We start from the raw sequence: 16,657 nt of genomic DNA, 5'->3' as shown, positions 1-16,657 counted from the left end.
CGTGCATGGTTGTAGAACCATGTACTGTTGCCAGGGTGGTCTTTCAGGAGTCTATCCCGGTGTCTCTGACTTCCGTACGAGCATGGATGTAGAACCATGCACTGTTGCCAGGGTGGTCTTTCAGGAGCCTATCCCTGAAGGGAATGAATTCTCTTTTCCCAGCAGCCATTAGTGAGCAGTAGGTTTTCATCTGGGGGAGGGATTCATGAGCCCCTCCCATGTCCATGCTGAGATTCTGGCTGGCTTGATCTCATGTAGACACAGTATTGTGAGGTCATGTATGCAATGGCCCCATCATGTCCAGCAAATAATCCCTATTGCCAACGTCCACTACTTCTTTCTCTGACAGTCTTTGCATCCCCATCATCCACAACCATCGTTGAGCCTTGGATACAGGGCATGTGAAAACCCTTTTGTATTGTATATACTTCAACTTTGAATATTTCAACTCCTTTAACATGTTATCACACAGTTAATAACATTATATTATCAGAAAGTAGTAACCAGCCTCAGTGGCACAAACAGCAACTCTACAGTGACTTGTTTCAGAGGGGACCAATAAGATCCTTAGTCATTTGTGTTATCTGGAGTCATACCGTAGTTTACTTCATTCTCTGAGAGGTATTCCTCTGCATGGTTACCATGAATTCCAAATCCTGGGTCATCAGCTGTAGAACTGTGTCTTATGCATTTGCACAGTACAGCCTGGCTGTTTTCTCTTACTCCATTTGCAATTATCAGAACCAGATTCTGACCACCAGGCAGAGCGTATCCATCTCTGCCCATTGTGCTGACATTCTGAAGTGTGCTCCTGGTGGTGTGACCAAGATAGCATGAGATGGTAGCTTTGGAAGTAACAATGTAATGAGCCTATAAAAGGCACCCTTTTGAGCAGATAACTCATCTTGACATTTTGTGAATGGCTTGAGTTCTTCACCCAACCCGCCCCTAAAACTTAATTTAATAGTGTTCGTCTAACAGTGCCTGAAGTTCATTGTGAAATTTGTTCGGCCTGAACTTTATAGGCAGGGAGGTCTGAGATGGAAGTCGCTTCCATTCTGTGAACTGATTTAGGACAATTGGGGTTGAGATATCACGGAGGATGCGGTTTGGTGTGGCTTTGATGTCTGCAACTAATATTAGCAATCACTAAACTAGGTTTTAAATTTTGGTTCAGAATTTGAAGATTGATTTCTTTTTGAAATTAAGCCTGACCTCTTCAGTGCATAGACTATCTTAAGGATGATAGACTGCACATCTGTTTGCTGCTGCAATAGCAAAGCTTGTCTCATACCTGCAGCATTTGCGGGCCCCGTGCAGTAGTTATGCATCAGAGCTATGGCTCCTTACAGAGTTTGCTAGCAATGCTCTGATTTTTTTTATATCCTTAAAAAAAAAATTCACTCTGGTGTGTGTTTAACTAAACTAGTGTAGTTAAGTTAAATGTAAATGGTACCCAGATGCCCTTACATGCCATCCTAATTGTAACTATATCTTATGGTAACTGATAAATCTGATAGGATATTTTTTGACAGTTTTATGTATTAAGTTTTATTCTCATCTGAGGTTAAAATAATGTGTTTGATATACCAGATTAAATACGTTAAAACAAATTTCACTTATGAAAACACTAGTTTAATATGCATGCCAAAACATTGCAGTGGTGGGAATTGAGTCCAAAAGACATTCTCTGAAGTGACAAGATAAACAGTACGCATGCTCAGGGAATGCCCTTCCACAAGAGCACCGGGCTACACGAGAGGAAACGGGTAAGCTTGTCTCTGAAGAACTCTTTTGTACTGAAGTAGGAAGACAGACGGCACGTACCAGATGCTTCTTACACACTGGCAGGATTGGCACAGTAGGGACCGTGACTCGTAATGTGCAAGAGACAGGCGTGTGAGCGCCATGGTTGCTGCCTTGGGCTCCGTCTTCAGAAGAGGACACAGCAAGGAAATCTAGCCAGGGTGCGCCTGCACAGAATGAAAAGGGGAAAACACAAAGGAGCAGGTGAGGCCTATTTGAGTAAGTTAGGGGAGTTTTGATTGGTGAATGTGCGTGAGGGAACTCCCAACCTGAGAGGATTAGAGGTGATCACGCTAATATTCTCACGGGGCTGGAATGGCGCTTGTTCCCACCAAGGAGGGAACTCCCTTACGATTTATTGGTAGAATACCAGGAAGGCCTTGCTGGGTAGTCAGGAATAATCAGATGTGGGTTGCACGCTGCTCTAATCCTACCAAACAATCTTCTTTCTCCTCATTAAATCTTCCTGTCAAGATCAAAAGGATCAAACCTTCCAAGTAATTTTACTGAAATATGGTTCAGAATATATTGGTGAGAATATTATTTTTACCATTCCTGGCATCTCATTAAAGGCTCCTGGGAGTACAAGTAAACCAGGACTATCCAGCCCATAATAGAAGAGACAAATAAATAAATAGAAACTGACGTCAAAAGGACTGGTGCTAGCACTGACAGACAGACAGACAGAGTGCATCGTCATGTCTATTCCACGTGTTCAGACATCAAGGAAAGGTGCAAAAATCCTAAGAAAGTTCCATCTGTGTACGTTAACTGTCTAGAGTGGGGGAAAGGATAAGAGAGAAACATATTTGAAAAAGTTCAACTAAAACTTTCCAGATTGGTGTAAAGTGGATTTACGGACTCAGGAACACTGACTGTAAGCAGGGGTTGAAGCAGGAAGAGTACCAGAAACTCAAGACTGGCCTGGGATACAAAGCAAGTTCCAGTTCTTTGGCTATAGAGTAAGACCCTGCCTCAAAAAGCAGAAAGAGAGGCAAAGAGGAGCAAGGGGGAGGGAAGGAGGGAGGGAGGGAGGGAGGGAGAGAGAGAGAGAGAGAGAGAGAGAGAGAGAGAGAGAGAGAGAGAGAGGAGAGAGAATATGAAGAGAACTATGAAAAACTGCTCAGATGATTTAAAACCAATGGGAAGAAATAACCCTAAACATGACCCGCAAAGTCCAAGGATGCACAGAAGAACAAATGGAATGGGTGTCAGCTGACCTCACATCGGAAACCCTGCAAGTGAGCTGTCTCTTGGATGCACTGTAGGAAACATGCCTGTCAAGCTCAACTTCTCTACCCAGAAAAAGTGTATTTGAAGGCTGAAGGAAACGCAAGTTTTCTTCAGAGACACACATGCTGGAAGGTCTCGTCACCTGCAATCTGACCCTCTGAGAGATGTTAAAGGAAGTTCTTTAGCAAAAGGAAGATGATGCTGGATGCAGTGATAAAATTCTGAACACCGAAATGCTAACTGCATGAAACTATACACGGCAGGCATGTTAGCCATCCCTCAGAAAGCAGATGGAATAAAGAGGGGACGGGTTAACGTTGTATTAATGTGTCATCTCATCATAACTTTACATGTGTAATTCCTTATGTGTCAAGTAGAAAAACAGGAGCCACTTTCTATGGCATTTTTTTTTGGTGGTGAGTAAATTGTATTAAAAAAAATCAAGAAAATGCAAAACATAATACAGTAAATATGGCTGCCAGTTTGCCTCCTCCCATGTCTTGCCTCTTTCGTCAAGCTTGTTTCCCCCTTTGCACGACTCATCCTAGCTGGCCAGTGAATCATCGCAAGAGGTTCTTGGGCTCTTTCACACTGAGACTAACCATTTTGCTGCTCTTTGGAAATCTTTGACTTTCCCACCCAGTGAATCAGCACCAATTTGCTGGATGATGAACGCGGGACCAAGGCACCACCTGGAAAACCATTACCACATTAGAGAAGCCACGAACTACCAGCAGACCACAAATGTGTGAGATCTGAGACCAGCTGAGGCAACTGTAGATTCTAACACAGACAATCACTGTAAACTGTGAAATGCCACAATATTAAGGCACTAAACCTTGGGAATAGTTTGTGATATTTTCAAAGCTCATTGATGTGTGTTGCTTGCATATTCAACCACATTGATAAGTACACATTCATGTCCGTCATGACTTTTATAAGCTACTGCTTTAGAATAAAAAGCCATATATGAAGTTAAACATATAAAGTTATATATGTGAGGCTAGTCTTCCTTCCTTCTTCCTCCCTTTTTTTCTTCCTGTCTTCTTTCCTTCCTTTTTTCCTTCCTGAAGGTACCTGCTGTCAGCTATGCCTTATTCTGGTATCTGGGAAGGCTTATGATATTGCCATCAGTCCTTGTATGGAGAGTATTCATCGCTTCTTCTTACTTTGTATAGGATACCTGCAATCTTTGACAGGACATGGCTTCCCAAAGCTCATAGAATGAGATACCCCAGGATCAAATGTGCCAAGAGACTAACATTTTAAAACTCACAGTCTTAGATAATATGGATGTAGAACAATAGGAACGTTGATATCTGGTCACCATGATTGTAAACTAGAGCAAGTATTTGGGGAAACTGATGGTTTCTTTTATTACTACCTAACAGTTCATATTAGATCATTGCAGGAATGCATGTGTACATAATATATTTTCTACATATATTTCCCCAAGCTGGAAACAATTTCAACATCTCAAGAGAATGGCAAGTACATTGCAATATACTCACGCATTGGAATGTCACATGGTAGAGAGCAAAGGCATACTGTACCTTATACACAAAAAAACTCAGTAGAATGATGCAGAACAGCAGCCACTGATTTCATTTTTATAGTGGTATTGCTGTTCTTTTTAAAAATGCCCATTTTGAAGGAAGAGGAGCTCACATAAGTCATGAGGAATCTTTGAGCCCTTCTCCCCTATCTTTTTTTTTTTTTGGAAAAGAAAACAATATCTTTTATTAATACAATGAATTCCATGCACCACACATTGATCACACATTGTATGTATACACATATCAAATTTAGGGCTGATCACTAATAAGCCTCTTATTCTCTACACATTGCTGGTCTTCTGTTTGGCAATGATGTTGATATCTGTAAGAATCGTGTCTACAGTGTGTGGGTGTACCCCTCGCGGTCCTGAGTTCCTTGCTTGTGCTCCCTCTCCTTCTGGTCCTGATTTGGACCTTGGGATTTCTGTCCGGTGCTCCAATGTGGGTCTCTGTCTCCTTTCATCACCTGATGAAGGTTAATATTCAGGAGGATGCCTATGTGTTTGTCTTTGGATTCACCTTCTTATTTAGCTTCTCTAGGATCACGAATTATAAGCTCAATGTCCTTTATTTATGGCTAGAAACCAAATATGAGTGAGTACATCCCATGTTCCTCTTTTTGGGTCTCGCTTACCTCACTCAGGATAGTGTTTTCTATTTCCATCCATTTGTATGCAAAATTCAAGAAGTCCTACTGCATGTACTGGCTTTGGGGGAGCCTAGGCAGTTTGGATGCTCAACTTACTAAACCTGGATGGAGGTGGGCAGTCCTTGGACTTCCCACAGGTCAGGGAACCCTGATTGCTCTTTGAGCTGATGAGGGAGGGGGACTTGATCGGGGAAGGGCGAGGGAAATGGGAGGCGGTGGCGGGGAGGAGGCAGAAATCCTTAATAAATAAATAAAATTAAAAAAAAAGAATCGTGTCTACAGTGTAAAAATTCACCCAGTTGCACACATGTTTTCCCTATTTTACTCTAGATGAATTTCAATTTTTTCTAAGTTTACTTGAAAAACTACAGTTTTATACTGTGATCACTTTAAAGTAAAATTATATAATAGGTACACGGCAAAAAGGACAGAAATCATCCTAAAATGCACTGTTCTTAGCATGTACTCCTGGATGCTATTTCTGGGTGATTGCTTGATTATAGGTCTATCCCATACATTTAACAAATTGGACATATTACTATGCAACATGGTATATGATGGCTACTGAAAGTTTCATTACATGAATGTGTCATGACTAAGTCTTCTAAAATAGATTTAGACTCCAAAAAATATTGTATCATCACCAGTAACAAATGCTACTCTAAAACAAAAATAATTGTTGACTGTTTTAACATATTAGCTTAAATACTTATGCATTTGTTGTTAATAGGATGGGCTGACATCCAGTCTTAGTCTAGAGACTGCTAGCTACAAAAGACAGGAGTGCTTGCATTTCCGTTCTTATGTGGTGGTGGGCATCGTTGTCATTATGGATGGATGGATGAACACACAGCGGGCTCTGAGGTGCTCACCAAGCTAGTGGTGGTACAGCTTTATGTATGTTTTGTGTTAGTGAGTAGCAGCGTCTTACACGCACTGAGCTAACATAAAATCAGATTGCAGAAACAAAAGCCAATGGTAAAGTTTGAGAAGGGAATTCTAGATGACCAACTTCATCTTCTTTCCCTTTTTCTAGGTGAATGGCAAACCTAGGTCATGGGATGTGTTACTGGTTTATATCATAAGTTATAAAATAAATGTAACTTCTTACATTTAATAAGAGATTCTCTCTGTGTATGGTTCCAACAGTGCCAATTCCAACAGTTACCAAGGACTAGTGACAGTCCAGATCCCTGACAGCATGATTCATATTTGAGATGCTGTGTTGTACTGGGAAGAATGATGGAGAGAGCTTTGACTGCTAGCTCTTTGGCTCACAAAAAAAAAAATCACAGATTGCAGTGTTATCAGCAACACTTATGCTGTATCTTTCAAATGTCATCAACAATAAGTCACTGTGCATCTGCTGCTAAGTTATTGCTGTATGACCTCCATGTTCCTAGGATATTCCACATGGTAATGTAAAACACTAACTGATGGACAGAGAGTATTCGTGGAAATTGGAATGCATAGAGACTTGCAGAAAGAATGTCATAAGTTTCCCTGCTGTTTATTAAGATGGTTGACGTACTTTCAGATCACATGACCATTATTTATGAACACGTGATACTGTGCTAAGCTGGGACTGCCCGTGTGCATCAGTGGACACAACACCCACGTGACACGACATATATGGGGGAAACATTATTCGGTTTTTGTTGATAACCCTTTAGGAGCCAACTTAAAGCATGGTGAAGTTTTGTTCCCTTAATAATACTCTGAAAGTGGTATTTTAATGTATGTTTTTAGTTGTAAAATAAAATGTTTTCCCAAGCAGTTAACCAGGAAGAAGAAAATCTAATTTCACTTAAAATACAAAGATATTTCATCAGAAAATTTCGACAAGAAGCATCTGATTCCAACCACGCCAGCTACAGGTCACAGAGAACTGTAGGTTGGGAGATTTACATTTTTTGGCCACTGTCAGGGTGACTACAAGGCCAGAAGATGTGAAATTATTCTGAGTAAAGCAGTAATGTGTGGTCATCTGATGGCTGGGGTCTCATTTACCCGGCAGCTTCTCAACTGAACGTTATCTAGGCCCATTACCTCGCCGAAACCATTTGACATCTGTGCACTTCTTGGCCACTTCGATGGGGAGTGAGTGGTTAAATTACTGCAGAGATGGTCTGTGTATAGATGTCCTTTGGGTAATGTGCAGGGTGGAGGAGACTATAATAACCCAGGTAGCGATCTGCTGCCTACCCCTCTCCCTGTGCCTGCAGTAAACACATGTCTCAGGAAGCCATCTCTTTCAGACTTGAAGAGGTCCTGATGCTGTTGTCCTTTATGCTAAAACTGAGAATGTAGCAATGTGTAAAGGTGGAAGATTTTAAAAGATGAAATCACCCCAAAGGAAAGTCTTCCCCACACTGGTGGGCTTGTCAGGCAGATGTCATAGGCAGCTGCTGTTGTTTCTAGAAGCTGCTGTTACATACCAAGCCATGCTAACTATGGGTTGAGAGACACTTGTGGCAGAGGTGAAGCCTGCATGCTGGGAAACGTTGCCATGGCAACAGCTTTTGTTTTCTGTTGAGGTAAAATTCATATCACAAAACATCAGCTGTATTAAAGACACAGTGTTATTTGCACATTTCTATTATTATGCAATTGCTACATCACCTTTCTTTTACACCTGAGACATTTTATCACCCCAAATAAACCTCAGGATCAATCACCTTGCTTACCTATGTCTGTCTCCCTAGAACCGCTAGGAAACACTGGCCAGCCAACGGTACCTATGGATTTGCTCATTCTTGGTATTTTGTGTGAATGATTATATAGTTGACAGGATTGAATGAGAGGCTACTATTGTCCTTGAGCTCGGTGTTTTCCAGGTTCATTCATATTATGTTGACTTACTTTCCTGAGCTAGAGATCGAACCCAGGACCTTGTATGTACTAAGCAAGTGTTCTACCACTGAGTTTACATCCTAGCCTTTAGTTTTCTGAGACAGAGTCTCCCTGTGTATCCCAGGCTGTAGTGGAACTCAGCCTTTCGGCCTCCATTTCCTTAGTTTTAGGATAAGGGCATGTGCTAGGACTCACAGTCTTTGTCGTCATACACACACACACACACACACATACACACACATGCCTTCATATGGCTGAGAAATATTCCACAGTATATACCATGCACAATTTGTTTATTCATCTATCTGAATAGATACTTGATTGCTTCTTTCTTTTGGTGACTGTGTCTAATGGAAGGAGCATTGGTATATAACTGTCTGTTTCAGTGGCAGTTTTCAGGATGTACTGATGGTTGGTGATTCTATTTAATTTGTTGAGGAAACATGAAACATGTGTCACGGTACCATGAGTTTGTGCTACTGGCACTTTTCCCTGAGCCCATCTCTGGCTCTTACTTAGTCTTCTTCAAAAGAGATGCGTGGCTTGACTGATTTCTGGTCGATCCACCTCCTGACGAGCTCCCTTTCTTTCCATTCCTCCATGGCAATGCTAGGCACTGTTCCTAGATGAAATGCCAGTCATGACTTTTATTAGTGGGGTCAATGGATGGAGGGTGTGGCCAGCTCGGGACTTATATTTGGAGACCAGTTAGATATATTTATTCAGACTGATCTCCTGAAACAAATACTGGGATTTGTCTCTTATTTTAACTTCAGTTTGTCCAATTTTAATAAAGCACATCACATTCAATGCAAGTTTCCTTTGAAGGATACAGCTTGTGAGAAGGGAGAACATGGGAATGCAGTTGTTATTAATGTGTCTTGGACCTGTGAATGCAAATTTGCCATTCAGACTCAGCAATGTTGACTTGGAAAACTTACCTAACAAATCAAAATAAAGAAACGTCATCCACTCAAAGCATCCCACCTAAAAAAAAAATGTCAGTAGACCCCAAACCATAAGATTTTGTCTACTTTTTATGTTTGTTTAGATATTTTACTATTTTTTCATACTTCAGACCAATAATATAAATTTAAATTTTAGAAGTTTGACCATAGGCTTTCTAGTAAAAGTTGATGTACCCAGTTGTGGTACACAAAGACTGTTGTCCCCAGTTGTGGTATACAAAGATTGTTGTCCACAGTTATGGTACACAAAGACAGGTTGGTAAACCTTCAGACTCTGAGTAGAAAATGATTGCTTTGCATAGTGAGCACTCACCCGGCTATATATGACAGTGGGATCAGAATGCCTCGCTCCCCTCTGCCAGCTTCATCTCAGGTACTGGTATCTTAATAATGACCTTAATTTTGAGATCATCCTGGAAATTTATGAAGAAAAGTTAGTAACTTAATATGCCTTTGTTTCTGAATTACCAGGGTACATGTACAGCAAGAAACATTCAGCTTCTCTCATGTTCTGGTCTTAGGTAACATGCCACCTTGTCAAACTCTTTGACAGCCTCTCGGATCTGCAGTTCGAAGATAATCCAGAAGTTCCCACACACAAAGCAATTGGGATGTTCAGCAAAGAAAAGGAGTATGTCCTGTTCCGGGACGGGTGTGAATGCATAGGCCATGTAAGATTCAATTTTAAGGTTTTCTATGCAAAAAAAAAGGTAATTTTCAGGCAATCCTAAAGGTTGAATTGAACCAACAAGACAATTTACAAGTCCTGTTAAAAATCAAGCTCTCATTGATTCTGTGCTGGGACATCGCTGTTCATCGTCTCCAGTGTCCAGGGAGCTCCTCTTCCTGCCCCGCTCCTACTCATCTCTCATCTAGTTTTAGCATCAGCAGGGGGTCTGCAAGGTTTGGAGTTCAGCTGACAAAAGGGACGGTGACAGATGCGTAGGACTCGGGATCTTTGACCAGTGTACGCTGCTCAGGTCGGCTCAGAGGCTGTGGGAAGGGAAGAGGAGTTGTGGTTGGGCATTCTGATGTGAATCTGTGATTGGCTGCTTGAGTTAGTGAGTAAGGTTGACAGAGTTTACCAGCATGATGTTATTCACCCAGCTACTGTGCAGTTAGCTAAGCGTAGTCCCCACTCTCCTGTACAAATACCTGAGAACATTCTTACAGCTAGCCACAACCCATTTTGCTAGATGACAGCTCTAAATACAGTCTGATAGCTTAGCTGTCTTAGCTATTGCTGTGCTAACGACCATGGTCAGCAACAGCTTGGGGAGGAAAGTGTTACCGCATCTCACAACTCTCTGGTCACACTCCATTACTGAAGGAAGACGTGGGGGGGGGGAGCCTGGAGGCAGGAACTGAGGCAGAGGCCATGGAGGATCGCTGCCTACTGACTTGCTACGCATGGCTTGCTCAGAATACTTCCTTACATAACTCAGGACCACTGCCAAAAGTTGGTAAGAACCATAGTGAACTGGGCCCTCCCGCATCAATAATTAATCAAGACAATGCTGGGGCAGGCTTACCTACAGGCCATCTGGTGAGAGAATTTTCTCAGTTGAGGTTCCCTTTTCTCGACTGTCTCTAGCTTGAGTTAAGTTGGTCAAAGCTAACCAGGGCAGGACTTGCACTCTTTCTGATGAGGCTTGAATAGCTTCGGTTTTTATCAGTGACCCTCTTAGGCCTGGGCGACAGCTTTCTTGAAGTATTCTTTGCAAAAGCACCATTGCAAACTTATTTTACTAGGGTTCTCTTTACTCCTCACTGCTAACTTTTTAATATTGTACCAGAAATCTCTGCCAAATGAAGGGGAAGCAGATGGTAGGATACTCTGATTAAAACATATTTTTGATCTCTTGGGCTTTTTAGGATATTATTATAGTGATTAGAAAAAGTCACCATAAACTATCTTGACAAAAGTACGCGGCTGTCTGCTGCCTCCCCGGCAGACTGTTCATCAGCTGGCATGGTGCCCAGAGGAAGATCGTCCAACTGATGGATTTGGTTGTCACTAGCAGGAACCCTGGATACTGGAAGATTTCATAGGGCTCTAATTTATTCTATAAAAGTAGCTTGTGCTAGAAACTTCTGAGCCTATATAGAATTCATTTTCTAATTACCTTTGTTTTATATATTTTAAAAAGATGCTTTTTGTTTTGTCTTTTTATGCTTTCCCACACTTTTATGATTGGTTCTTCCCAATTTAGTCTGTTAAATTTATTTATTGAAAGCCTATAATGCATCAGATTGGGATTTTAGCGATCAGAGATGAAGCCACGGCCCTTGTCTCGTTGAGGAAATGAGGGTATATATGATTAGTAAGAACCAGTTGTGGTCATTTTCATCTTAGGCTGGACAGAATGTCAAGAGGTTTCAAAAGGGTAGGATCCTGCAAACAGAACTCGGTCAGGGCATGAAATCCTACACTTGAGATGCTGTTGTTGGCATAGTCATCTGAAAACAGACTGCTGTGACAGGTCGCCCATAGTCTTCCCTAGTGGGACTCCTGAGGACAAAAGAGATGCTCCAGCAGTTACTGTCTCCTGAGGATGCTTATTGTCTGATGGCCTGGGGGGTGCTGTGCTTCATGGTGAAGGCAGAAATACAGGACCGACCAGCTAGATTAGGGACCATAACTTGTAAATGTTACTAAAGCCCCGCTCTGAAGCCAGGAAAGTCACTCATAGCAGATGACAGACCATGGCTAGTGTTCCCTTTGCCCCTCAAGAAGAAAGTACTCAGCTCATTCGTGCATCATTCCAGTTCCCAGGAGGTCAAACGCTGTTGCTATCCTCAGGGAGCCAGGGAAGGAGATCAGCTGAACCATCTTCCTCATCTCCTGAGGCCCTGGCAATGTTCTTATTACAGCCATTTTACTGTTAGGTTCTACTATGTGCAGTCTGTATAGCCTCGTAGTTACATGACCAACTACAAGCAGATTCATGGACCACTATAGCACAGCAATTTGAACAGCATGGGAAATTGGCCAGAATGTATTTATGGGAGTGACATGAACTGGAAGTGAAGTTTTTAGAAAGATTAATTTTCACAAATCAGCAGTTGTCTCCTACACCGCCCTGCTGTCTAATTCCTGACGAGTGTGAGGATTGGAGCCAGGAGGAATATAATTAAGATATTTACTGAAAACACTGTGGCTTAAGACTAAGCACCGTGAAGCTTTTTAGAGGAGAGCTTCCAGGAGAATAAAACATAATGAGAAATACAATTCTTAAAATCATGAGTCCCAAGGCTCTAGGCTCCAGCTCATGCCTTAACGGGGGTTATGGTGTTTCATGATGCTTGACTTCACAGACATTCAGGAGAGGAGTTCTTGTGTAGAACCCCTTTATCTGCAAAGCCAAAGAATGAAAGACAACATCCTCTGTTTAGAGAAGCTGTTTATCCACTGAGAGGTTGAGGAGTTAGCTGTAATTTGAGAGGTAGAAAGGCTAGCACTGGGAGGGCCTTGGTCCCTTAGTGGTTGAGTTCCCCTCTGTTCTCGCTGTGTGTCTCGCAGAGGAGTGGCCGGAAGTCCAGCTGCAGTGCTGTTGCTTGAAGCCTGTGCTGTCACCTTTCAATTCTCTTCCAAGGTGGAAAGCTGGCTTCTGCGGCTTGAACAGACCATGAAGGAAACAGTGCGCCAGGTGATCGCGGAAGCCCTCGGAGCCTATGAGGAGAAACCTAGAGAGCTATGGATCTTGGACTTCCCAGCTCAGGTGGCTCTAACTGGCTCACAAATATGGTGGACCACAGACGTAGGAATTGCTTTCAGTCGGCTGGAGGAAGGCTATGAAACAGCCCTAAAGGATTTCCATAAGAAACAGGTACTTTTAGAGGTTTGACAGTTAAAAGAGACTGAACAATAAACTTTGTTCACTTACTGCAATGGATCTCAACCTTCTTAAAACTGCAACCTTTTAACACAGTTCCTCATGTTGTAGTGACCCCAAACATAACATTATTTTCATTGCTATTGTTTAACTGTAATTTTGCTACTGTTATGAATCATAATGTAAATATCAGATATGCATGATATCTGGAATGAGACTTCTGTGCAGGGGTTGTTCCACCCTCCAAAAGGTCTCAACCCACAGGTTAAAAACTGATGACTTATCCTTTTCTGTTAACTTTTGGTGGAAAATGGATTCTTGATTTTCTGATCTGAGGGAACTGGGGTGTTGTTTTCAATTTAATAGATTTAAAGTTAAAAGATGCAGGTTAAAGAAGTGGCCAGTTTCTTCCAGGGCTGGTTGATTTATTGACATTTATGCTTTGATTATAACTATAAAGTGAGGACATTAAAAAAACATTACTATTGTTTCAATGTGGAACTGCCATCTTTCTGTGTGTCTCTGTTTAGTTTCCCCAAGATTCTGCACTTGATTCTCTCGCTTCCCAACTTGCCATTTCTTAAAATAGTAAATGACATTCTGTGGGTAGTGTTTATATCAGTTTTATTATCTTTAACCTGATGGCTTCTTTATTATTTGTTTGTTGTTGAAGATAAAGAAGAAAGCCCAGGAAGGGAAATAAAGCAAGCACAAAGATCCACTTTCTCAAGAACAGCATTGGCAGCATCTGGCATGTGACCATCTTGAGGGCTTCCTTCTGTCTGCTAGCTGTTTGTCTTTCTATGAATGCACATGTATGTGCAAATGTGTAGCTATTCACCCAGAAGAAGCACACTTATGTTGGTAGCTCTACATAGAAGAATATCACTGTCCATGTATTGTATATGTAGCTTTGTCAAAACTTATTTCCTCCTGTACCTCCTTTGAGTTTATTGTGGTTGTCTCACTTTGGCCCCAAATACTTCAAATTTTAAAATATTTGCCTGTCTTAAATGACAGGAATTTATATACTTATGGTTGAGAATTTGTTTGATATGTGTGTGCATTGGTGGAACGGCCAAATCAAGTCATCTGGCGTGTGTATTGACTTACTGTCCGTGAATGAAACATTTAGAATCCGTCTTAGCAGTGTTTGAATACACCTTTTTTGTTAGCTGTGGTTGCTGTGATGTCACTAGGACACTCTTAAATGTATTCCTTTTCTCCAAGTGGAAGTTGGGGATCCTTTGGCTAGCATCGCCCTGATTCTTCTTGCCTCTCATAGCTGCTACTTTACACACTTTGGTTCTATCTTTTATCTTTCCTATGTAAGTAAGCTGAAAAGATATTTGTCTGTGTGTGCTAGCTTATTTCAGTGAACAAAGCGTATTTGTCATTGCTGTTTCAGATGACAGATTTATTTCAGAACTCCACTATGCATACCTACCATAATTACTTTATTCCTTTATTCACATAATGGACATGTAAACTGAGAGCATATCTTAGTTGTTATGCTAACACTTCAATGGACATGGGAGTGTGTATGTTTCTTTCAGCCCACAAACTTCATTCTCGTGTTCACATGGGCAGTAGTGGACTTGCTGGGTCATATGGTAGCTCCATCTCTGGCTTTCTGGGGAACTGCTAAGTCAGTTTTTATAACGTCTGGACTATCAAGTTACCACCAAAAATGTACAAGGATTCCCTTTAAACCCTCACTATTCTTACTTTAGTAGCTTTTTATCAGTGTTTTTATCTCAGTTTTCCAAAAATTCTCTCGTGTGTATATGTGTTTGTACTTGCATGTACAGGTCCATAGGTATGTGTGTGCACATGTGCTCAGAGGCCAGAGATTAACCCAGGTGTCATCTCTCAGGCACGACCCACCTTGGTTTTGTTTTCATCTGTTTTGTCTCTGAGATGGTGTCTTTTACTGATCTGTAGCCCGTGGGTGAGGCTACACTGGCTGACAGAGCTATCAGCTCCCAAGCAGCCTTACACTATCCAGCCTTCTGATTCCCAGCCTTTTCTGCCATGTCTTATTTCAGAGATAGTAGATTTCCTTAGATCATTTGGCACAGACGCTGTGGAGGTCCAGTTCACTGTGGTTGTTTTTAAGGCTTGTTTCCTCAAGGTCTGGGCTTGTTTCGTCTGCAGGATCTCTCTACCTGGAGCTGGGCAAAGTGTGTGTGTGTGTGTGTGTGTGTGTGTGTGTGTGTGTGTGTGTGTGTTCCTACTATTTTTTTCAAGAGTTATGGATTCTGGACTGGTTCTGGGCTTAATTACAGGATATGTTTCCTGGTTATACTAGCAGACATAATTTGAGACTTTGATTTGTTTTATAGGACATTTTTCCTCCCTGAAGCCCCAGGTGCCTCAGGCTTTCACGCAGTTCTTCAGAGCTAGTATACGGAGGTTTTCTAGAGCTGTCTATTGGACTATGAAACACCAAAAATCCTGGCTACTCAATTCCCACTCCTGGCCTTGCATAGACAGTGTGCAATTCATAATCTAAACATGATATTTCTGTTCCCATGTGGAGACTGAACCCCAGCCTGGAAATGTTGAGTCTCTACCAGACCCTACTTGGGGCTGCCATGGTTGTCAGCTATTAAAACACAGCCTTATGCTTTGAGACATGGCTTAGTGTCATTAGGGTGGTGTTCTCCTTCCCTCCTTTCCTTTCCCTTCCCCTTCTCTCCCTTTCCCTCCCCTTCCTTTCCCTCCCCTCCCTTCTCCTCTCCTCCCCTCTCCTCTCCTCCCCCTTCTCTCTCTCCTCTCCTCTCATTATTAATAAGGCAATAGCTGTCACTGTATGCTCATGCAGCACGTGTTCTTGTTTCTCCAGGATAGATCACCAGAAGTAAACATTCTGGTCAAACCCCTTGGATGATGGTACAAATTTGCCCCCCAGTATTGATGCCAAGAAGTGTCTTCTTCCTCCCTCAGCAGCGTAGGGTTGACTGTTTAACAGATTATAACTAGAGTTGCATTCCTGTAGTGTTCACTTAGCCAATTAATGAGTTTAATTTTTTCTCTCTCAATGTTTTTATAAGGTTTTCCATTTTTTTTCAAGACTTGTTGCATATACAGATACATACATCTAAATGAAGTATATATGAGAAAAACAGAGAGGTAGAGTATGAAGGTTAGAATGATTAGTGTGTGCGTGCATGTGTGTGTGTTTGTATGTGCATGTGTGTGTGTGTGAGATGGGGGACAATGAACACATGTGCATGAGTGAGCATGTGTGAGGCACGGAGAGCAGGTTGAGGAGTTGGTGGTTGGGATAGGATTTCTCTTGTTTCTCCTGCACTTCATATTACAGACTAGCTGGTCTGCACGCTTAGGGGAAAGTCTCATGTCTCCACTTCCCTTTGCACCATAGAAATGCTGGATACAGATGTAAATCTCTACACCTGGCTTTTTTTTAAAATATGAGTTCCACGGGTTGTCAGGCTTGTGCTGCATTCACGTTCACCCCAGAAGCCACTTCTCCAGCTCGGGACAAAAGCTGGAGTGTGTGACAGACCAGTCGTGTGGATGCCTTCAACAGCATTCAGTTCTACAGCTGGTATTGACATGGGTATTGGAGAAGCTACTGCTTGCACGCTGCTAATGCTATGCTTAGGATCATGACAAGTGTGCACATCTCTGCTGAAACCCATCTGGTGATCTTCCTTTAAAAGCAAGTGTAGCCAAGACTGCAGAAATGGCTCACTCAGTAAGAAAGAGTGCCGCTGCCCGAGCAGGAGC

At 42.0% G+C, this 16,657-nt stretch overlaps 1 protein-coding gene across 1 annotated transcript in view; it reads left to right on the top strand.

Moving 5' to 3' along the window:
* Dnah11 (dynein axonemal heavy chain 11) overlaps positions 1 to 16,657 on the top strand; it is a 331,250-nt gene that overhangs the window by 72,033 nt on the left and 242,560 nt on the right. The window contains exons 29-30 of the mRNA XM_026781665.1: positions 9,587 to 9,736; positions 12,662 to 12,895. Coding sequence (XP_026637466.1) covers positions 9,587 to 9,736; positions 12,662 to 12,895 — 384 coding nt within the window. The remainder of the gene's footprint in view (positions 1 to 9,586; positions 9,737 to 12,661; positions 12,896 to 16,657) is intronic.

Source organism: Microtus ochrogaster, chromosome 1 (genome assembly GCF_000317375.1).
Source record: "Microtus ochrogaster isolate Prairie Vole_2 chromosome 1, MicOch1.0, whole genome shotgun sequence".
NCBI lineage: Eukaryota > Metazoa > Chordata > Mammalia > Rodentia > Cricetidae > Microtus > Microtus ochrogaster.
The sequence above is the reverse complement of the archived record's forward strand: the minus strand, read 5'-3'. Positions and strand labels throughout refer to the sequence as shown.